The sequence below is a fragment of the Aquarana catesbeiana genome, linkage group LG05, assembly GCF_042186555.1.
Source record: "Aquarana catesbeiana isolate 2022-GZ linkage group LG05, ASM4218655v1, whole genome shotgun sequence".
In the NCBI taxonomy this organism is placed as follows: Eukaryota; Metazoa; Chordata; class Amphibia; order Anura; family Ranidae; genus Aquarana; species Aquarana catesbeiana.
In genome coordinates this window covers 126,697,236-126,721,861 of record NC_133328.1, presented here as the reverse complement: position 1 = coordinate 126,721,861, position 24,626 = coordinate 126,697,236, and the positions used below count along the sequence as shown (strand labels likewise).

Below are 24,626 nucleotides of genomic sequence, written 5' to 3'. Positions count from 1 at the left end.
ATCGGTGAAGGAGAAAAATTACTTATTTACAAAATTTACTGACAGAGTCTAAGAAAAACTTTTATTTTTTTTCAAAATTTTCAGTCTTATTTTTTCCAAAAAACAAAAACCCAGAAGTGATTAAATACCACCAAAAGAAATCTCTATTTGTGTGAAGAAATTATACAAATTTCACATGGTTACAATGTAGCATGACCGCGCAATTGTCATTCAAAGTGTGACAGCGCTGAAAGCTGAAAAATGGCTTGGGCAAGAAGGGGGTGTAAGTGCCCTGTATTGAAGTAGTTAAATGTCCGTTTACCAGCAGCAGTGTACATGAGGCCTAACACGTAAACCTGGGCTACACGATTTGGCTACACTATTGCATTAATTGTCAGTCAGACTATCAAGGCAGTGAAAAATTGCCCAATAATGAAGAGGCTTATACAGGCTAGTACTCAATGGGTTAAGGAAGTTTTAGGCAATTAGAAACCAAACCAACCAACACCACCTTGCCTAAGGATTTTGTATGAATATAAAATGTTAAGTCAGAGGAGGAAGCTGTCTGTTAGTCTATATAAAAATAAGGAAGGAAAGGGTGGGTGGGAAATAGTTTTTTTTTTTTTTTTTTTTTTTTAATCAAATGTTACTTTTAAAAAGGGAAATGTATTGTCAGATGTACAGTTCTATTAGGCGAAACCCAGACTGAGCAAATATTTATTGTTAACCGTTAAATAAGGTCATATATATCTGCGATTTGTTTCCTGACAAGTGTGGATAAGGGTGTTAAAGAGAAATTGCATATTTAATAAAGTACATATTTTCAATTATGACATTTGCCTGAAAGTAATTTTTGACATGATTTTTATTTACTTTTGTGCTATATTTTAATTGTATTTTCATACACTGATTTATTAATGTTGCCCTAGTGTTGTATATTAGGCAATATGATTTAATAACTACACTGCTGAGATTTGTTCAGTTGAGCAATTGAAGAATTACTTTTAAAGCCTAAAGCAAGATTTCCTTTATGGCAATCCTATTCATTTAATCATTTAATTTACAGAACATGCCCACAACTTTGAAGATGGTTTTTGGTTTCTTTTTGTTTTTTTTTTGTTTTTTTTTTATTGTGAAGCAAACAACAAATAGGACAAAATAACAGAAAAAGTCAATGTGCATAACTATTCACCACCCACCCCCCACCCCCTAAAGCCAGTACTTTATAGAGCCACCTTTTGTGGCTATCACAGTTCCAAGTCGCTTTGGATAAGTATCTATGAGCTTGCCACATCTTACCACTGGGATTTTTGTCCATTCCTCCTTGCAAAACTGCTCCAGCTCCTTCAAGTTGGATGGTTTGCGCTTGTGAACAGCAATCTTTAAGTCTGACCACAGATTTTCTATTGAATTGATGTCTAGGCTTTGAGTTAGGTCATTCCAACACATTTATGTGTTTCCCCTTCAACCACTCAAGTGTTGCTTTAGCAGTGTGTTTGGGGTCATTGTCCTGCTGGAAGGTGAACCTCCATCCTAGCCTCAAATCACACACAGAGTGGTACAGGTTTTGCTCAAGAATATCCCTGTATTTAGCACCATCCATCTTTCCCTCAACCCTGACCAGTTTCCCAGTCCCGACTGCTGAAAAACATCCCCACAGCATGATGCTGCCACCACGTTTCACTGTGGGGATGGTGTTCTTTGGGTGATGGGATGTGTTGGGTTTGCGCCATACATAGCGTTTTCTTTGATGTCCAAAAGTTCAATTTTAGTCTCATCAGACCAGAGCACATTCCTCCGTACATTTTGGGAGTCTCCCACATGCCTTTTCGCAAACTCAAAACGTGCCATTTTGTTTTTTCCTGAAAGTAATGGCTTTCTTCTGGCCACTCTGTACATAGGATGACAATAAGCCATATGTTCCATAGAGTTGGGCTTTATGACAGATATTCCAGTCTCTGCTGTGGAACTCTGCAGCTCCTCCAAAGTTACCTAAGGTCTCTGTGCTGCCTCTCTGATGCCCTCCTTGCCTGATCCATGAGTTTTGGTGTGCGGCCGTCTCTTGGCAAATTTGCTGTTGTGCCATGTTCTTTCCATTTGGTTATGATAGATTTGATGGTGCTCCTAGGGATCATTAAAGATTTGGATATTATTTTTTTGTAACCTAACCCTGACTTTTACTTCTCAACAACACTGTTGCTTGCTTTTTTGGAGTGTTCCTTGGTCTTCATGGCAGTGTTTGGTTAGTGGTGTCTCTTGATTAGGTGTTGCAGCCTCTGGGGCCTTTCAAAAAGGTGTGTATATGTAATGACAGATCATGTGACACTTAGATTGCACACAGGTGGACATTATTTCACTAATTATGTGACTTCTGAAAGTAATTGGTTGCACCAGAGCTTTTTATGGGCTTCATAACAAAGGGGGTGAATACATACGCACATGCCAATTATCAGTTTTTTATTTCTGAAAAATAGTTTTATGTATATATTTTTCTAATTTTATTTCACCAACTTAGACTATTGTGTTCTGACCCATCACATAGAATTCAGATTAAAAAAACATTGAACTAAAGGCTGTAATGTAACAAAATGGGTAAAAAGCCAAAGGGGGTGAATACTTTTGCTAGGCACTATATGCCGTATATGTGAACAAATTGAAATGGGTTATTCTTGGAATAGGCATAATTTTAGTACAGTACTGTATTGTATACTGTACATAATTCCCTGAGGTTACCATTCTACTAAACGAGTACCTAGTATAGTTACACTACTGTAATTTTAAAAAAAAAGAAAAAAAATTAATGTTTTCTTAAGATTTTTTTAAAACCGTAGTCAGCAGAGATGTTGGCTTTTGAAGATCGGTCGCTTTTTTGGCATAAGAATGTTTGCGTCGGGACGTGTTACACACTTTTTTTACAAGTAATATTTATCATGTGTTGTACATTTACTGCAAAAAATGCAAAGTCGTTAGGGCCGGTAGACATGGGAATCACACAGGAACATATGGTTCGCACATGCAGTTCTGTGCGGTGCAATTTCAGCCTAATTATTTTGAATGGGCTGAAATCACACCGTACCGCAAATGTAGTGTGTGCACTACTTTTGGAAACTCACTACAACTGGATCACATGCTACTTCTGTAGCATGCGACTGCGTTTGCAACCTGTGTTTGGGGTGTCATTGGCCTAATATTGACACCTGCTGCAGATTGCAACTGCAGTGCGTTTTTAACGGAGTACAGGAAAACACGAATGGAACGTGGGTTTCCCACACCGCGTTCTAGTGTGAACAGACCATTAAAGTTTTATCATCTTTTTGGGTATTCAGACAGTCGCCACTGAGCATTTTGACAACCAGTAACCCAGCAGAAGGATTTGCCAATCCACACTATATAGTGTAGTTCAGAGGCGTAACTAGCACCTTTAAGGCCCCTGTGCAAGAAATCATGAAGGGCCCCCAACCAGGGCCTTTCCCATTGATCCCGGGGCCCTTTTCTCCCATCGTGGGACCCTTTATTACGGTTCCACAGCAGGCAACCTTCCTGCCATCTTGGGCCCCCAAGGTGGCAGAATGCCAAAGACCATTTTATTTTATTTTTTACATATTTTTAGGATCCCCGTTGGGGGGGCTTTGGTGAAATATGAAGGGTCTAAACCCCCTGATATCTAACTTTTGAGACAGAGAAAGGGACTGAGGACATTTTCATTAGTCCCTTTCTCTGCAGCCTCAGCTGCACAGAAAGAATGAACAGGAATAGCTATGCCCCAACTATGAATGAATAAAAAAAAATTAAAAATCTGTACCGATCACAGGCTCTATTCATTAAGGGGGGGGGGGGGGGCGGCTGGTAAAGGACATATTTACTGGCTCCTTACCCGCTCTCCACCCTGACAGATCTCCTGCAGCAGCTGGCAGCAGAGGGAAACCCAGCAGGACTGCAAGGGGTGAGGGGGGCCAGGGAAGGACACGGGCCCAGGGCAGCAGCACAGAGATTAGGAGATGGTGGGATCAGCATGTGGAGGAATTGATGCCATCCATTTACTTTGCACAGCCGCTGAATGTCTGAGGGTGGAAGGAGGGGAAGCGGGCATTCAGAGTCTACATGGAGGGATTGGTTCCTCTACATGCTGCCACCCCCATCCCTCCTATCCAGGTGTACAGGGGGGCTGTAAGAGCCTGGAGCGGGTCACAATGGCCATCCCTGTACATACGCCCCTGGTGTGATTGAAAAAATCTGTTAGAATTTTTTTTCTTCAGCCAGCGGTGTATGGCCAGCTTTATACTCGCCTGTTTCCAATCCAACTAATGTAGAGATCACTCCCTTGATCTCAGAGCCAGTTGTGAAAACATTCCTGGTGGGCTGGTGAAAATCGGTCAATTTGCTGGGTCCACTGCGATGAATTAAAGTGGACCTAACATCAGATATATTCATGCATGCAAAAAAGTGTAACGTTTACAGATGTAATTGCCTTTCAAAGAGTTCACAGCACTTCCCGTAAAATTTTCCTCTGCTTTTCTCCCTAGAAGGGTGGCTCCATATTTGTTTGGACATTAGCCAGGGTCAGTATCTGTTTTCTGGACTGAGATCCTGGCCCAGAGAACATTACATCAGTAACTCCTGGTGTCTGTGCAGTTCTAGGTTGTGTTCACAAAAGTCTGACAGATCAGCCCATTGCTGCAGCCTCTCACTTTGTGACTTGCTACAAAGTTACAATGTTGCAGTCTGATTACTGGGGAAGAAACAATGCTTCTTCCTGCCTGCAACAGAATGATGATATCCTCTTAGCCGCTAAAGGGGTTCGTATCACCACAAAGTGGCGCTGTGGATACAATGCCTAGATAACAAGTGCCACGTCCCGATATTAGAATTTATTAGAAGGTGGTTGGAATGATGGACTTTTTAGGCATAACACAAACATTTAAAAAAGAGAATTGGAATATTTATTACAAAAATTGTTAAAAAAACATATACAATAACTTACATAGATTCACATAAATGATATACCTGAGAGCAATTTACATACACTATCTACATAGTACATATATTTTTAAACAGAGTATTCGATCATTTTACTTGTTCAATCGTAACAGATTTCAAAGAGGACAGTGTAAAAAATCGCTCAAGTTGCTCTACATTTTACGTGTTTAATAACGCTTCCTCAGGAGCTTTGGCATATTATTTTCCACAAGGAAAGGACGAAAAAAGAAAAAGTAATAAAATAATTTAAAATTAAATGGGCTGTGCTGTTTTCAACTTCAGTATACGTCCATAAAAGAGGGTCCCCAGATTTGAATGGTACGATCCAACAAGTCCACAGGCAGCCAAATCCGGCAAGGAAACGGCAATCAATTTGTATCAGGGGTAAAAATATCATCGAATATGGCCAGGTGTAGGCTGGATCAATCTAGGGCATCCCAGATAGAACGTTAATGAGGTTAATGCTGGTCTATTTCCTGACAGGTGCCTTGAACGTGTAGAATTAAAGGACTTAGTGGCAGCACACACACCGAGTATAGCCAGCTATCAGTATAGTGTGCTGCCACGAAGTCTTTCAATTCTACACGTTCAAGGCACCTGTCAGTTAAATAGACCAGCATTAACCTCATTAACGTTCTATCTGGGATGCCCTAGATTGATCCAGCCTACACCTGGCCATATTCGATTATATTTTTACCCCTGATACAAAGCAACCTGGATCCTCCTCTTCTCAAGTCCTGCTTTGGTGCTTCTGGCCTCTCCCTTCTGTTGAGTGCCCCCACAGCAAGAAGCTTGCTATGGTGGCCCCCAATCAGAGTCTAAGCTCCCTGTATTCATTCAGACACAAAGTCCAAGCCCAGCCCAGCTCTGCCCCCTGTCTCTCTCCTCATTGGCTCACTGACTTTGACAGCAGCGGGAGCCAATGGTGCTTCACTGCTGTCTCAGGCAATGAGGAGTGCGAGTCCCGGGCAGCAGAGTCTCTCATGCAACATCACTGGATAGAGGTGGGCTCAGGTAAGTATTAGGGAGGCTGTAGGGAGACTGCTGCACACAGAAGGCTTTTATCTTAATGCATAGAATACAGTAGGATAAAAAAATCATCCTGCCTTTACAACCACTTTAAAGCAGATCTTCACTGTATCTGAGCACCACAAACCAAAAACACTATTTAATTAATTTTTAATATTTAAAGCAAACTCCCCCATCCATCCATGTCCATCCTTAGCTCAAGCATGCATGCAGGAGAGTGTGCTTAGCCGAGAAAGCCCCTCCTTCTCTCCTCCCCTCCTGAAGACTCCTGGGATGTATGATATCATTTGCCTAGGCAAGAAACCAGGAAGTAAATTAAGAAATGTAACAAGAAAAAGTTTAAAAGTAAATATAATATACTTTCCTAACTGTTTACTAATGCTGGAAGCATGAGGATTAAAAATAATCAATGTTGATTGGGAACGTGAGGTTCCACTTTAAGGTTTAGTAGCGGAGACATTTTAATAGACAAATCTTTTCATAGTCTCCAAACCTGGGCTCTTTATCAGTATATCAGCCACAGTTGGCTGCTTTGACAGAAAGTAATCTTTTGCATTGAAATTCTATATTAGTGAACTCTGGAGTGTGGTACCCAACATGACCTTGTAAGTGCGATCTTCTTTATAGGCAACATATAAGGGAATTCATGTATGAAATCTAATTCTGAGAACAGCTTGCTTCTCTTACATGATGTGCTGAGTCTAATTATAATGCCCATACAATGATCTTTGTAACCTCCTCGTGCTAAGTTCAGGCAGGAAATGCGGGTCACATATTAATTGGCCCTGGCTCCAGAGTCCGCATTCACCTTTGTTTGTTAAACACTGGATGTTAGTGTGTGATCAGACCATTTTGCTGGCAGATGTTGTTTCCTCCTACCATACTTGGATAGTGGAGAATAAAGAGGCCAGCGGTTACACATCTGCTCCCCTCTGGCCATGCTAACCTTTGTGTTGTCATTTTATGAGTTGACTCTGCACATAAAAATCCCGAACCCCCCACTGCAAGAAGCTGATTACCATCAGTGCAAACTGCTTTGAATTTAGGTGTTAAAAGGAACTCTGATGGAGGTGATCTTGCTAGGCTCATTTTTAAATCCACAATAGTTCAAATAAAGGTCTTCCAATATGTATTCATTTATTAGGCTTGTTCTTAAAAAATACCTTATTTGAAATTTTAGCTTGGTGAAGAGTTTCTGCAGGATTCAGCATATCAGAAGTAATATAAAGGTATTATGACTTGCCATTTTATTAAAAGTGGAAGCTCCGCTTAACTGTACAGTATTAAAAACTACAAATTTACACCAAATTTGAATTCATGATCTATATTGAATTAAACCGCTAATCTTCCTATACACAAGACACCTAGAATTTTGTGCGCATACCGATCTCCAAAACCTTGCTACAATGACCCAACACCAAGCCCTTCTGATGGGCAAACCTCTGGCGGTTTCTAATAGAGTTAGAAATTGATGACCCTTTCATTTCTCCTGCAAACTATTAGAACATTTTCCTATTGGCCGGGAAAGCAGCCCATTACAGTTTTGGGCCAGTAGAAATATATGTGTGTGTGTGTTTGGGGGGGGGGGGGGGGGGGGGACAGGGAGGCTTCCACACTAGCATAATCATAACGGTCTAGTATTGGCCTCATCTGCAGATATTGCCCAAATCGTCCTCTCCACTTGTCCCAAGACCTCCTGCTCTCCAGATCCCTTTTTGGCTCCTCTCATGCTCACCTCCAGGACTTCTCCGGAGACTCTCCCATCCTCTGGAACTCCCTGCCCCAGTATGTCCAGTTAACGCCTACCCTTTCCGCCTTTAGGCGATACATGAAAACTCACTTATTCCAGGGAGCCTACCCCACCTCCATCTAAAAACTGTATCGGAGTCCTGTCCATCAGATCATCCCCACAGTTATTACCTCCCCCTCTCTTTAGACTGTAAACTCCATGAGCAGGGTCCTCCTATTCCTACTGTATGGAACTGTATTGTAAGTGTCCCCCCTCTACATTGTAAAGCGCTGTGCAAACTGTTGGCACTATATAAATCCTGTATAATAATAATAATTTGGAATTGGCAGCGGAGTCTTTGATGCTGTGAATGGTATGTGCCTTTATTTCTGACAGCATTTTTTTTTTTTTCATTTTAAACCTGATCTCCATGTTTCATTTAATGTTAAATAGTTCATTTGGACTAAGCTGGTCCAAGGTAACTATTTTCTTCAGTAATGCACGCACACACTCTCAGTGCTGTTTAACCCCTTCCCGCCGCTGCCTCCCGACCCTTTCCAAGTTTCTAAATGCCTGGAGGTGGAAATTCCGATCATGTGATTGCTGCGATTGACAGTTACAGCTGTCACATGATTTAAAAGCTCCTGATCGCAAGTATGCATCGGGCGCTGTCCGGTACCCAGCAATAACTGTGCCAGGAGTGCGCTATCAGCACAGAAATTTGTTTACATAGGGACGCATATATGCAACCTCTCTGCATTAAAGCCTAACTGAAAAGAGGCACATATGCGTACCTCTGGCGGGAACTAGATAAACTTTATGTAGCTTCTACTATATAGGGGGGGGGACTTGCTGAAATTGGAGTGTGCGAAATCTGGTGCAGCTCTGCATAGAAACCAATTGTCTTCCAGATTTCAGGCTGGGTTCACACTGATACAACATGCGCACCGAATTTGGAAGCACATGTCGCATGACTTGTGTAACTCAATGATTCCCTATGAGAGCCATCTTCACTGGTCCGACACAAGTTGGTCCGGCTTTGAAAAAGGTTCCTGCACTACTTTGGTCCGACTTTGATCCTATTTCAGCCAACTGAATGTCATTGAAGTCGGATCAAAGTAGGATCCTTGTTCTAACCATTCAACTTGTGACATCCGACATGGTGATTACAGCAGCAGTAAAAGGAATTTGTCACACTGGGATTGTTTTAATTGGTCAAAGGACAAGACGTACTATCTCAAATTCAGAGCAAAATTTGATCTTGTTCATTCAAGTGGATGGAAGTAAGATCAATGTAGGACCGATGTTGCAGGGCAAAGTAGGATGACAGTCGTACAATAATCGTGTTGTACCAGTGAGAACCCAGCCTTAGGCCGGGTTCACACTGGTACGACACGACGGTCGAGCGACTGTGGATCCGACTTTGCCCTGCGATTTGAAGTCCGACATCCACCCGACTTCAATGAACGGGGATCCAACTTTGATCCCAACAATGCCAGGCACTTTGTGCCTAGTATAAATCTTTAGGGGAAACTCCACGCCAAATAAAAAATGGCATGGGGTTCCCCCTCCAAGAGCATACCAGGCCCTTCGTTCTGGTGTGGCTTTTAAAGGGAACTCCCACGCCCAAAAAAATGACGTGCGCCCCCCCGCCAAAATCCATACCAGGCCCTTATCCGAGCACGCAGCCCTGCAGGTCAGGAAGAGGAAGGGGATGAGCGAGCGCCTCCCCCTATCCTGGACCATACCAGGCCACATGCCCTCAACATGGGGGGGTGGGTGCTTTGGGGCGGGGGGGCGCAGAGTTCCCATGTTGATGAGGACAAGGGCCTCTTCCCGACAACCCTGGCCGTTGGTTGTCGGGGTCTGCGGGCGGGGGCTTATCAAAATCTGGAAGCCCCCTTTAACAAGGGGGTCCCCAGATGCCGGCCCCCCACCCTGTGTGAATAAGTATGGGGTGCATTGCACCCCTACCCATTCACCTAAAAAAAAAAAAAGTGTCAAAAATAAGACACAGTACACAGGTTTTTAAAGTAATTTATTAAGGCAGCATCGGCGTCTCTTCCGATTTCTTCTTCCCTCTCCGGCTCTTCTCCCTCCTCCGCTGATGTCTTCTGCCTCTGCCAGTTCTTCTCCCCTCTCGATTCTTCTCCGCTGATGTCTTCTAGCCCTCTCCGGTTCTTTTCTCTCTGTCCCCTGTCTTCTGCCAGGTCTCCTCTCTGCGCTGTCTTCTCCCTCTGCTCTTGCTCTGTTCTTCCTCCGATGTTGACTCGCCACTCTTCCCATGCTAATGTCTTGTGTGATGACAGAAACCGCATGTGATTCGCACCGCATTGCTGTGCAGATCACATGCGATGTCTGTGCGATGCAAATTCAGCCATACAACTGTATGGCTGAAATTGCACTGCATTGAATTTGCACCAAAATGGTGCAGGACCCTAATACTGATTTAACTTGCCCCATACTCCCCTACACTGTGAGCCTATATAGGTAGACTCACCCATTTAATATCCTTTTGTATGCATGTGTCAAAAGTTTTATGTAATTTGTATTATTGAAATGACCGTTTGAATCACTTTTGTTGTATAGCATCTGGGGAGATGACACTGGATAATCCATCAACAATAATAATTGTCCCCAATGGTAATTTAACATGGGCCATCAGTAATCGCACATATGCTACACAGCTGACTTACAAATGGCTGACATTGCTCTTTTCCGATATAGACATGTATGGCAGCCTGGTTTAGAAAATCTAATTTCAGGATTTAAATAGTGATAGCAATATTTACCCATTTGACCTTCATCCATGTTTGGGTTGTAGAGTGATTACCTCTGCCACTTGCATGCTAATGTAACTACAGTTTGGTGGTGATTTTCACACCAGTGCTGGAGCTCGTTTGTTCTGGCTGTCTGTTAGGGACCTGGAAATAAAATCCCGCTCCTTTTTTACTCTGAGGCCTCCTCAGTCTAGCATGGTTTGGCACACACCCAGGAACGTCTGCAGCTGTTTAAATGTATCCTCCTCTCAGTATTTATCTTTGTAAGCAAGACGAACACAAATGAATGTATGTTTGCTGTTGTTTTTTAAATTTTAAATACGTTTTTGTACAACCGAACATGAACTTCACATTCACAAACTATTAGAAGCAAGCCATCTTTATAACATGCTTGCAAGTTATAGTTGCCCTTACATATCAATGCACTAGTGACAAATTAAAAAATAAAATGTGTTAAGAGGGAGTCTCTCCTCGTAAGTTTTTTTTTTTTTTTTTTTTTTTTTTTTAAATTTGCTTCTGTCCCCTGGGGTACAAAGTGCATGTACTTTCTATGCCCTGTTGAAGCCGAGATCTAGTGCATGACAGCGCACCGCCATTCCTCCTCTTACCAATTTCCAACCACACTGAATCAAGGAGATAAATAACCAATGAGAAATTGACATTGTCTCCCACTCCATGCACTTACCTGAGACAAGCGCTGTCACATTGAATGTGGGGGGAAGGTGTGTCACTATATTGCGGACACTGTTGTATGCTCTGAAGGAAGCAGTATTAATGTCTTGCAGAGAAAAGCGAAGGGATCTGGAAGCCGCACACCGGTCTGATAAGTGCCTTTATTAGTAAAAAAATGGATCATGGAGGTATACAAAAACACTACAGCAGAAGTGTACAGGGATCAGCTGACGCGTTTCGCACTCACAGCGAGTGCTTACTCATAGCTGGCATACATGTATGTCATAGGCAGAATACAATGATTACTGCTAGCTGCTATAGTCGCCAGCTGTGATTGGGCAAGAAAACCTGACAGGCAGGTTGTACTGAATTTGATCGATGGATCCGCTTCAGTACAACCAGCCTGCCCATAGACAAATCAAAATTCGGGTGGTTCCTGTTTAACCGGCCGAATTTCAATCCGTCTATGACCTGCTTTAGGCTTGGTTCACAGGGGCACAGTAGGGGTCCAGTGCGCCCCCTTCAACAAATTTCAGGTCCGAATTTTTGCCTGATTTCGGACCTGTAACAGAGCCAAAGATGCACAGGACCCTTCTGCTGTGCGCTCCGCGGCCACCCCGGAGATGTGTGAACTGGCTCCATTGAGAACCGGTCACATTCTCAGAAGTGTGAACCCAGCTTTAGTCTTGTCCCTTCAGTGTAATTAGATTAATGGAAATAAACTGTAAAATATGAGAGTTATATATATATATATATATATATATATAATATATATAATATATTTTTTTTTTTATTTTTTTTTTGTGAATTCTTTACTTAAAATTTTTATTTTCACTATTCTTTAGTATTCTGTTAGCTATATGGAGACCCTTTTGAATTGGTGTGTATTTGTGGATGTATAAATGGTGCTCGAGAGATGTTTACACGCTGTTAACTCTAATAGGGCGTACACACGGTCGGACTTTGTTCGGACATTCCGACAACAAAATCCTAGGATTTTTTTCGACGGATGTTGGCTCAAACTAGTCTTGCATACACACGGTCACACAAAGTTGTCGGAAAATCCGATCGTTCTGAACGCGGTGACATAAAACACGTACGTCGGGACTATAAACGGGGCAGTGGCCAATAGCTTTCATCTCTTTATTTATTCTGATGGCACTTTGTCCATCGGATTTGTGTACACACGATCGGAATTTCCGACAACGGATTTTGTTGTCGGAAAATTTTATCTCCTGCTCTCCAATTTTGTGTGTCGGAAAATCCGATGGAAAATGTCCGATGGAGCCCACACACGGTCGGAATTTCCGACAACACGCTCCGATCGGACATTTTCCATCGGAAAATCCGACCGTGTGTACGGGGCATTCCAAGTTAAACACAGGATCATTTGACGGCTGCTTTTCAAGGAAAATCCAAAGTTTTAAAAGCTTTTTCTGAACTCTCTTGCTTGTTTCTTGAAAGCCATTTTAAAACTTGAAGATGCAGATACTTTCTTCACATATATTTTAGTTAATGTATGTTTACCTGACTGGGCTGTGTAATGGTTGTATAGTAGGCAGCAGAAGTTTCAAGACTGTATGTGCAGCATTGGCTCTCAATGTCTTGCCAGAGCCCTGCAAAGTACCCCTAGCTCTGGGGTACAGGAAGAGTATGTGTATCTTCTCCCCTTCTTAAAAGACAGTCCTTGGGAGCTGAACACCAATTTTGCAGTCCCATGCAGTGGAAAGATGATGACTGTAGATCTGTCTGTTTGCAATCTGGCACTTTCTGGTGCCTACTATACAGTAGTGTGGGCATACTTTAACCTCTTCACGCTGGCCATTGGCATATGTGGCCTCTCGGCGGGTGGGCCTTAACGCTGAGCTGCTGCATATATGCGGCCCTGTGTAATCCACTTGCCGTGCTGAGTGCACTCCCTTCAAGCTCCCAGCACGGTAGCTAGCGGGGATCGGTAAGCTTCTAATGCATGTTTGCGATCAGGAGCTTTCTGATCATGTGACCGCTGTGGCAGGCAATCACAGCGGTCACATGACCAAAATGCCCACCTCTGCCTCCCAGCTTTTAGAACTCTTAAAGGGCTTGCAGGTTGTCGGCTTGGCAGGGTTAAAGTGCATCTATGGCCAAAATCTTATATTCATTTCCATATTGTATTTCAATTATTTCTAACCTACTCCTAAAAATCTGAACAGTCTTGACGTTTGTAAACTTACTTTGTGAAGATCCCCACACATTTTGAATGTGCGATTTATGAATAAACGATCAGCACTGGCAGGGCTGTGCGATAGAGCTGCTGGTAACCATACGCAGGTCCAGCAGATGCATCACACAGTCCTGATAGTGCTGTTTATTAAAGTGGTTGTAAACCCTGTACTACCACTTTTACCTACAGGTAATAAGGCTTACCTGTAGGTACCATGAATATCTCTTAAACTTGCACCGTTTAGTAAATATTCAGTATTCGCATGTGTCGACGTCATTGGCACATGCGCACTGAAGAAACGGTTCCCTCATGCCGTTTCTTCAGGAGCTGTTCCATGACCGTGCGCATGCACAGGAATGACGTCATCGCAGCTCCGGCCAATCACAGCGCTGGAGCCCGCGAACACATAAATAACTCCGGGCGACATGACACTGGTCAGAGCGGTGCATACTAGCTGATTGTGCCTTTTTGTCTTGCAGGTGTTTTTTTTTTTTTTTTTTGTTTTTTTTTTAGAAAGAGTTTACAACCACTTTATTAATAGTAAAAGATCAGTCAGCACTGCAGGGCTGTGTGATGTATCTGCAGATGCAGTAGATGCTTACTAGCGGCCACCAGCTCTATCACACATCCCTGCCAGCGCCAACAGTTCATTCATAAATTAAAATGATCAATCACGGCTACTGCACTGTACGATAGAGCTGCTGGGTGATGGCATTCATCCTTTGTGCTGGTCGATACATCAAACAGTTCTGCAACACTGAATGATCATTTGTTTTTGTAAGTGAACAGCCAGCGCTAATGTAAATTTAATGTACTAATGTCACCCTATGGTGTGTAGAATGGAGGTACTTATCTCCGTCTTCCCTGCAGCCGGAGACGAGCACTTTAATTAAGGTTGGGTGACACTTACGCACTGCATTTTTAAGATGCGTGGGGGGTGGGGAACTGCACTGCACTTTTGGTTTTCGTGCAGGCTGCGTTTTCAGAAAAGGTGCATTCCTAAAGCATTTCTGCATGAGTGTTTTTGATACATTCTGGTGTTTTTTTTTTTTGGTTTTGTTTTTATTCCCCCGCTTTTTTTCTTTTTTCTTCATCCCAATTCAGGAAATTTTGATATGTTCTGGTGTATTTTGCCACGTACCATACAGAAAAAATGCAGCATTTTCTACTTTGCTGACGGCACTGGAATGCACTGCACTGGTGTGAACTAGGGTCATTGGAATACATGGAAAACCCTGTGCATGCGTTTTTGATGCAGATTAGAAAATGCACTGGGCTGCATCTGTTGTGAAGCAGCCCTAAATACACTTGTACTGCCTCAAAACTTTCCTGAACTAAAAGGATCAAGAATACACAATGGTTTTACAGCATGTCCCTTCCACAAAAAACTTGTCTGTCGGACAGACAGCTGTACAGCAGGATTTTCAACAAGTGTGTACCCAGTGTTAGCAAAGCATTTTTCAGGAGGCCTGGGACAACATGATCTTATTACATAATTCTCTAGGGCACAGCCTCTATTTCAGTTTGTATTATGTAGATTAAGAGGCAGTAAAACCAGGGAGAACAGTCTGTGAACCAGCAAACACACTGGCCTGAACTCTCAGAACTAGAGCCATTTAGAAGATGAAGATACCAGCATTTAGTTATTATGGCTGGTCAGTGCAGAGGATAAATATCAGGTGTGTAAAAATAGACCGCTGCAACAGATAGGCTGTACTCATTCTATTTTTTTTGGAAGATATATTCTGTTTTTTTTTTTTTTACTGTTTTTTGTTGTATGTAATTGTTGAAAAGTAATAAAATTAAAAATAAATTTAAAAATAAATAAAAAAAAAAAAAAAAGATAGGCTGTACTCCTAAGTAAGATTTAACACACATTTTCATGCTTGACTGAAGGGAATCCTTGTACATATCCCAGTGTTAATTTTTTATTTTTCCTGTAGCAACAAACTCCTTTTACTATGACTCCCTTGTAAAAGTCTTACAGGGACAGCTTCTGGGAGCTCTGTTCCTATTGATGTAGACTCTCCCCCAGATCTACATCTCCCAAGAGCTATGGTGTGTGTGTGTGTGTGTGCAGGCTCTTGGCAGTCAAGCCAGCAGCATTGTTTTTCTGGAAAATATATATACGTGGGGGTGGGCAGTGTTCTGTTATCCAATAGGCAGGGCCGACCAAACCGCTTCGAATTTTAGAGCAGAAAAGGCATATGTTGTCAAGCAAACAGGAAGTTAGGGCCACACTGGATTTCTGGCAGAACAACTTGGAATCTTTTTATAAAGGGATAAAACATTGGGAAATGTGTATGTATCCATGTATTGCATAGCTGTACTAATTTAGTTTTTTGTTTTTTTACACTCTTAAGTGAACATGAAGAATTTAAAGTGATTGTAAAGTCTGTTATTTTTAGAGAAAAAAAAAACATATTATACTTGCCTGCTGTGTGCAGTGGTTTTACACAGGGCAGCCCAGATCCTCCTCTTCTCGTGTCCCTCTTTGGCTCTCCTGGCCCCTCCCTCCTGTCAAGTGCACCCAAGCCAAGTCACAGCTCCCTGTGTCCATTCAGACACTGAGCTCTGGTTTGGCCCTGCCCCCTCTCTCCTGATTGGCTAACTGACTTTGACAGCAGCAAGAGCCAATGGCATCGTTGCTGTCTCAGTCGATCAGGAAGAGAGTCCAGGACGACCGAGGCACTTGTGGACATGGCTGGAGAGAGATGGGGCTCAGGTAAGTATTAGGGGGTGCTGGGGCGGCTGCTGCACATAGAAGGTTTTTTAACTTAATGCATAGAATGCATTAGGATAAAAGACCTTCTGACTTTACAACTACTTTAAGATGGGTAGCTTTAGATGTATGTCAGATTCTTAAAAGATCTAACAACAAAACGCTTTTTTTTTTTTTCAACTTTTTCAGAAAAATTGGGTCTCAGTCCTCTATTGTCTATAGGTAACATTTAGTTGCATCATGGATCACACACACATTTTACTGTTTTGTCTGTTATAAATTGTATTGTAGACCTCTTTTGCCCCTGCAGGAACCCATCTGGACCTAACTGTACACATCAAACAGTCTAGCAGTCTTTCTTAGACTTGCTTCTTTCCTAACCCTGGTAGTTTACATTCTCTAAATGTTTTTTCCCAGATGTGCTAGTTCTTGCGTTGTTATATTCTCTGCAAAATACAGAACTATAGAGTCTATCATTGTATAGTTTAACATCTGCTTTGATTGTAGTCTGTTACTGTCTCCTACCTGCATACTATTAATTTCTATGTATGCCTTCTTGCCAATTTGATGCTTATTACCTCCACTCAATATACATTTCAAAAGTTATTTTAATAAGATAATTTGACATTTTTATCATTCCATCGTTCTAAGCTAGATGTTTGATTTATTTGTTTTTTCTTTTCTTCTGAAGCTGGACTTTGAACAGGGCTGACATTTCTAGGTTGTTAGATTAGTGATCTTTACATGAAAGTAGATGTGCACAAACCAGCAGTGCTGGGGACAAGGTCATCTAGTGCCCTGGACAAAGATGGTAAACTGTGCCTCGCCTCCACCAAAAAAAGAAGTGGAGGGGGCCAATAGTGGCATGTGATGGGATTTTAGGGGTTAAAACCCGCTATGAGGAGGCAAAAGCTGTCCACCGCAGATTACTCTTCAGAAGGCTCTACTACTGGTGTAAACAAGCCCCAAGGGAGGGAGAATTCTAAAACGGAAAGGGTGAGCTGAGTTGTCCCCCACCTGCTGTGTACTCTGTTTACACCTCCATCCAGTGAGGTGCCCTCTGAGAATGAAAGCACGAAAGGAAGGAGAGAGCAAAATCCTCCCTCCAGCAGATATTGGGCTCCGCTTCTTCTGATGTTGCAGTCACTCCTGTCAGTGGGTTGCAGGAAACTCTTCCAGTGGGCCCCCCACCAGGCATTGCTAGAATTGTAACAGACCTGGGGTGCCCTAAGGATCGTAATAATGCAGCTTGCTGTGCACAATGCAGTGAACAATTGGTGTGGCCAAACTGTTTCCTGTTCTACTGATTCTGATATTGACAGCTGTGTGTAAATAACAGCAGCTGCCGAGCCCGGGCAAATGGATACAAATAGCTGCAGCTGCCGACAGCCTGTCATGCAGCTGTCAATCTGAGCAGCAGGAAGCAGTGGATTTGCACTATGGCTTAATGATGGTTAGGGGCTAAAGGGTCCTTGGACCTCTAAAATATTTAGCTTTGATTGCTCTGCCACAAGGGGTTCCACAACTGCATATAATTCTCAGAACGATAATTTACAAAAAAACTTTTTTGTGCACACTGAAAATAGAGCAAACACTTTGTCTGAGCTTACCTTAAAAAAAAAAACTTAATTAGAATAGTCAGGAACTGTAAGGAATGTAACAAGTGGATGTCATTAATCCTACCTTCTTAGAAGCTATCTATATGTATGCTGCATAAGAAATGCAATCGTTTTTTGTACTTCTGTATGTTTTTACTTTTATATCCTAAAAAAGAATAGTCAGGGATTGCTTGGCAACCAGCAGTTGTTGAGAAAATGAGCACTTTGGTGGAAAATTATGTAAATTATAGAGAATACAGTTTTAGTCTGTAAAGCAGAGTGCAGGGGTCAGAAGTGTGCAATGGAAAGAATGAAAGCGTCAGGAGTATGTAACGCACAGTGCTGAGTCTGTTTTGGGTAAGAAGTACATTGCACACAGAGCAAGAGTCAGTAACATGTAATGCACAGAATGCAGTGGACAGGAGTGTATAATGTACACTACGGGTCATGAGTATAAAATTAAAAGAGCACAGGAGCCAGGGGTGTGTAACACACAATGTACGGGTCAGGAAAATGCTACATTTTCCCCACAAGCAGTACTTTCCCCCACTTTACACTTTCAGAAAAATCCCCATTCACCCCACCCCCCTCCTCCCCAAAAAATCAAAAATTTGCACACTCTGATCACCCTGCCTAACCTAATGAAAGACATGGAATATTTTGGAGGCCCGTCAAACCTCAAAATGAATTACTTAATTTCATGCCCTGAATGTTACACTTTCTTTAAGAAGTGACCCACTGTCAGGAATCCTTCCCTTTCCAGTGGAAAAGAGATGCTATTATGTATCTAGGCATCCAAATCACAAGCTGACTGGCAGACCTCTACACTCAGAACGTCCTTATGGCCCTAACTAAGACCCAAAAACACTTCAAGGACTGGATGGGCCTAAATGTCTCGTGGTTTGGCCGTTCAGCATTGGTCAAAATGATTGTCCTCCCACGGCTACTTTACCTAATGCAAACCATTCCAATCCACCTCCCTCTATCGTTCTTTTCAATCTATAGGAAGGCTTGTTCCACGTTAATTTGGAGAAACTCTTCCCCCCCCCCCCCCCCCCCCCCGTATAAAATATACCCATCCTACACTTGCAAAGCTAAAGAGGGAATTGGGTTACCGGACCTACATAAATATTACTTGGCTTGCCACCTCACGAGAATCGTGGACTGGAACACACACAAATCAAGGAAGACATGGGTGACCCTAGAAAATTTCCTTACGTCCTCCCCCTTACACTTCCCTGGTTAACACCCAAACCTTGGCAGGAGGACCTCACAATACACCGCTTATTTATCCCTCATTGCAGGCTTTTAGAAGGGCAACAATGTCCGAAACATTCGCTTCAGTTCGGGGCCCTTGACCTCCTTAAGAGAAAATGCAGACTTTCCTCCAGGTGAGTCTAATTCCTTTTTACAACACAAATGGCCGTATGAAGATGTACTAGCATGCCAATTTTTCTCAAGGGGATCCCCTCTCTCCTTTTGGACGTACAGAAGGATCCAACTCTCGACCCAGTCGCACATAACCAAATGGACAAGACATCTCACTCCTTTTGAATCCCTATGCACTCGTAAATCACCACAAAGGCATTTAATTTCCTACTTATACACCCTCCTCTCGTATGCTGCCACCTCCACTCCGGCTCCCTCACAGGCCTCCTGGGGCAGGGATATACAGAAACCTCTCACCGAAGAGGACTGGGATATTATTCATGAATATGCTCACAAGTGCTCCCTAAATGTAGCCATCCACAAAACTGCTACATGGTAATAACCAGATGGTATAAAACACCCTCACGCCTCCATAAATTTTCCCCCACCATTCCCAACACTTGTTGGCGATGTGGGGAAACAGAAGACCATTCTGACTCTTTTGGAGGCGAAGTACATGATCTCATTGCGCACGTCACTACATTCACCTTGAACTACACCCCCGCACAATTCCTCCTACATCACACACCCCTGTCCAAAAGGGATTATTATAAATCACTGGCTATGCATATTCCAACGAATAAAGAATGGTTTGCTAGGCTCTCTAAGATGGAGGAGATGGAAGAATTGATTCGTATCTCTCAAGAAAAGAATTCAAAAATTTTCAACCACATGGTCATGCTGGACCTACTTCAAAACTACTGAACGCTATCGTCATTATGTTCCCTAAATGCAGTCGGTAATTGACATGGTCTACCCCCCTGGGAGACGGGTAGTAGCGGGGAACGGGTCCACTCTTAGTTGCCTAGTATCTAATAGTAACACCTAGCCCCCTCTCTTTTGTCCTCCTATCCCTCTTCCCCTTTTATGTGTGGACCCCCCCCCCTTTCTTTATTAAATTTTTTATTTTTTTTTTATTTTTTAATTTATCTCTCTTTTCTGGTTTTCCCCCTTCTCTCCTCTCTCTACTCCTCTTTTTCCCCTTCCTTGTTGCATGAATACCCTTCCAGCCACACTGCTGTAACTCACAACTGCCCCACGAACCATACACAATGATATATTGTTTTCCTTGTTTTGACCTGGAACAAATCTACAGTGCCTTGTAAAAGTATTCACCCCCTTGGCTTTTTACCTATTTTGTTACATTACAGCCTTTAGTTCAATGTTTTTTTTAATCTGAATTTTATGTAATGGATCAGAACACAATCATCTAAGTTGGTGAAGTAAAATTAAAAAATATATACATAAAACTATTTTTCAGAAATAAAAAAATTGGCATGTGCGTATGTATTCTCACCCCGCTTTGTTATGAAGCCCATAAAAATCTCTGGTGCAACCAATTACCTTCAGAAGTCACATAATTAGTAAAATTATGTCCACCTGTGTGCAATCTAAGTGTCACCTGATCTGTCATTACATATATACACCTTTTTGAAAGGCCCCAGAGGCTGCAACACTTAAGCAAGAGGCACCACTAACCAAACACTGCCATGAAGACCAAGGAACTCTCCAAACAAGTAAGGGACAATGTTGAGAAGTACAAGTCAGGGTTAGGTTCTAAAAAAATATCGAAATCTTTGATGATCCCTAGGAGCACCATCAAATCTATCACAGCCAAGTGGAAAGAACATGGCACAACAGCAAACCTGCCAAGGCCGCACACCAAAACTCACGGACCGCGCAAGTAGGGCGTTAATCAGAGAGGCAGAACAGAGACCTAAGGTAACTCTGGAGGAGCTGCGGAGTTCCACAGCAGAGACTGAAGTATCTGTACATAGGACGAAAATAAGCCTTACGCTCCGTAGAGTTTGGCTTTATTGCAGAGTGGCCAGAAGAGAGCCATTATTTTCAGCAAAAAACAAAATGGCACGTTTTGAGTTTGCGAAAAGGCACGTGGGAGACTCCCAAAATGTATGGAGGAAGGTGCTCTGGTCTAATGAGACTAAAATTGAACTTTTTGTCCATTAAAGAAAAAGCGCATGTCCAGCGCAGACCCAACACATCACATCACCCAAAGAACACCATCCCCACAGTGAAACATGGTGGTGGCAGCATCATACTGTGGCGATGTTTTTCTGCAGTTGGGACTGGGAAACTGGTCAGAGTCGAGGGAAAGATGGATGGTGCTAAATACAGGGATATTCTTGAGCAATACCTGTACCACTCTGTGTGTTATTTGAGGCTAGGATGGAGGTTCACCTTCAAGCAGGACAATGACCTCAAACACACTGCGCAAACCATCCAACTTTAAGGAGCTGGAGCAGTTTTGCAAGGAAGAATGGGCAAAAATCCCAGTGGTAAGATGTGGCAAGCTCATAGAGACTTATCCAAAGCGACTTGGAGCTGTGATAACCACAAAAGGTGGCTCTACAAAGTATTGACTTTAGTGGGTGAATAGTTATGCACATTGACTTTTTTTATCCAATTTGTTTGCTTCACAATAAAAAGAAAATCATCTTCAAAGTTGTGGGCATGTTCTGTAAATTAAATGATGCAAATCCTCAAACAATCCATGTTAATTCCAGTTTGTGAGGCAACAAAACACGAAAAATGTGAAGGGGGGTGAATACTTCTGCAAGGCACTGTATAAGCCACCTCTTCCCACTGATGGAATAACTGGAACCTTAATGGGGAGGGGAAAAGAGAATAAGTGATCCTCCACCTTGTCTATGCTATAATTTGTCTTAATGATCTGTTCCTGGTTAAAACGCTTCATGTCGTAATTATAAGATGTATTCTTCATTTGTACACAAGTATCTTAATTGTTTAATGATTTCTTGTGATCTCTGTTAAGATTTGTATGCACTATTCTTACTATTCCTAATAAAAAAAAAAAAAAAAAATTTGTGGAAAAATAAAAATAAATAACTTGCACACTCATCCCTCCCAATACAAATCTTTGCCCTCCCAAATCCCCACCCTTCCAGCCCAATACCCCCTCTCAAGATAAATACCAACTTCAGTTAAGAAATGGAAGGTGCAGAGCAGAAAAAGGTTGGCCAAACATTGACTACAGCCCGGCTGCTATAGTCACTTTTCAGGTATTCTGACAGCCACAAGTCTTGGCTCTCCGAATACAGTAGCCAGCAATGGGGCATTCATAGCTTGGATGGGGAAATCGTTATGTTTATGGCCAGCTTTAATAAAAGCAGGGTACACCCCAAAAGATATTCCAATCATTGCCTGGTTTTCCCAGCAGGATAAGCCATTTTTTTTATTTTATTTTTTTTTTATAAACAAACAGGTGCCAGATGCCCTTTTATAAACCAGCATTAACACAGGATTAAGACTCTGGGGAAAATGTACAATGTAGAAATAAAAAAAATTGTCCAGGAGTAATGCTTTTTTTATATGCTTTAAGTAAAAATGTCCAATTCCTTTAAATTACATTCCTGGAGGACCCCAATCCTGCCTGTGAACGGGCGCATCTCTGTGATGTACACAGAAAGTACTGTAGCAGCTCTGGCATTTACAAAGGAAAGATGTTTTCAAATTTTTGGCAGATGTCTGGCATTGACTGCTTTTTTGTTTAAAAAAAATGCACAGACCCCTGCAAGGGTCTGCTATGTATTTTGATTGACCTTTTTGGAGGGATTTGTTTTTTTTTATATTTTTATTTTCATTTGCCAGTAATTCAAACTGTATCATTTTTTTTCTTCTTTGTAAATGTCATTTTTGCTGTAGAGCATCCTACAGCAATTCTGAAAAAATAAAGAATTTGCGCAGAGTTACAAATACATTCAAGTATTTTACCTTTTGAGTCTGGTATGGGGTCTGGTATTTGGAAAAAAAAGTGGGTGGTTCCCCAGGAAATCTATACCAGATCCTTGAGGTCTGGTACAGATTTTAAGGGAAACGCTACACACTAAAAAAATGCGTTGTGATCCCCCTAAAAATCTATACCAGACCAAGCTTGCCTGGTGGTTGGGGGGGGGATTATCGGAATATGGAACCAGTGACTGCAGGAAGCCATCGTATAAAGAAGCAGTAGAAATACCACTTCTATATATGATGCATAGCTTCCAGCTCCTGCCAAACAGGGTGCTAAACGGGCTAAAGTTCAGGCAATTGTGTGACCACCCAAACAGCCAAAGTCTTTTCCTAACCTAGACACATCGCTACTAGTCCCTGTACCCCACCATCAACTAATGCCAGCCATAGACCAATCAAATTTTAGCCGATCCAGCAGGAACTGGCCAAATGTTCATCCTTGTATGGGCAAGTTGGCTGTACCGATGTCAATCAATTGATCATAGCTGGAGCCACACAAACTGGATACACTTCTGTTTTCTGTGGTCATATACATAGCCTAAATCTATAATTTGATTTGTTCAAGCCTACTCCCGATTACTTATTATTATACAGGATTTATATAGTGCCAACAGTTTGCATAGTGCTTTACAGCGCAGGGCAGACCGTACACTTACAATACAATTCAATACAGTAGGAATCAGAGGGCCTATTGATTATCTTTTATAAAAATCTAAGAGAGTTTACAAAATGTGTAGTATCCTACAGTGGTGTTGCAATGGGTGTGCGGACCGCACCCAGGTGACACCATCAAGTAGCACAGTGGCAGGCTGGGGGGGAGCCATGCTGATGCACTAGCCTGTTCAGTGTCCTACTGCCTGTCCTGTTGTCACTCCAGAGCAGCAGGACAGAGCACTGTGGATGGCTAAGGGGGGGGGGAGGGGGGGTTTGCGGTGGTGGCAGGCTGGCAGAGGGAGGGGTCGCACCATTTTTTCGCACCGGGTGACGCCAACCCTAGTGATGCCACTGGTATCCTGGTAAGGAAATGCATTTTTTTTGTCTGTAAGCATAGAATTTCTTGGTAATCTAATTAGTTAGGTATACAGTACATATAAAGGTCTTCGGTTTACATAGAATTAATTTACCTATTTTGTAAGCATGATTTCTGCAAATGCATTTAACATTCTAAATATTTGTGCACATAACCCCCTTTTTCTTTCTGTTTTTTAGGTTATAGTGAGAGGAGGAGGCCACATCCTTCCATATGACCAGGCTGAAAGATCATTTGTGATGATTGACAGATTTATAAGTAAATGCAGGAATCTTAACTGTGAGATGGAATTCTAAGCTGTCCCTGAATCGTTTTCTGTTACAAATTGGTAAAATGAATAAAACTTTTCTTAAAAAAAAAAAATTATCTTTATTAAGTGGCAAGCGCAAACCCTGATATTTGTGTATGATTGAAATGTGGAATATACACAATATTGTGTGCGTATGTGTGTATTTGTGTTTGTGCATGCGTATATGTGCATATATAAACTTTTATTCAGAGTGACATAGAGTTAATTGCATAAAAGGATTTCTGTTTTTATTAAACATAATTGTCAAGCCGATAACATCAAGCCATCATTTCTTTATGTAATACAGCGTATGCACAATGGAGAAAAACATGTGCAGTTGTGTGAAAAATTATTTGCCCCCTTTCTGATTTTTTTTTTTTTTTTTTTTTTGCCTACTTGTCACACTTAAATGACTCCAA

The 24,626-nt window shown here is 42.1% G+C and overlaps 1 protein-coding gene across 1 annotated transcript in view; it reads left to right on the top strand.

Moving 5' to 3' along the window:
• Positions 1 to 24,281, top strand: part of CPVL (carboxypeptidase vitellogenic like) — a 212,441-nt gene extending 188,160 nt beyond the window's left edge. Inside the window, exon 13 of the mRNA XM_073630166.1 lies at positions 24,098 to 24,281. Within this exon, the coding sequence (XP_073486267.1) occupies positions 24,098 to 24,214 (117 nt within the window). The 3' untranslated portion in view covers positions 24,215 to 24,281. The remainder of the gene's footprint in view (positions 1 to 24,097) is intronic.
• Positions 24,282 to 24,626: the final 345 nt, after the last annotated feature.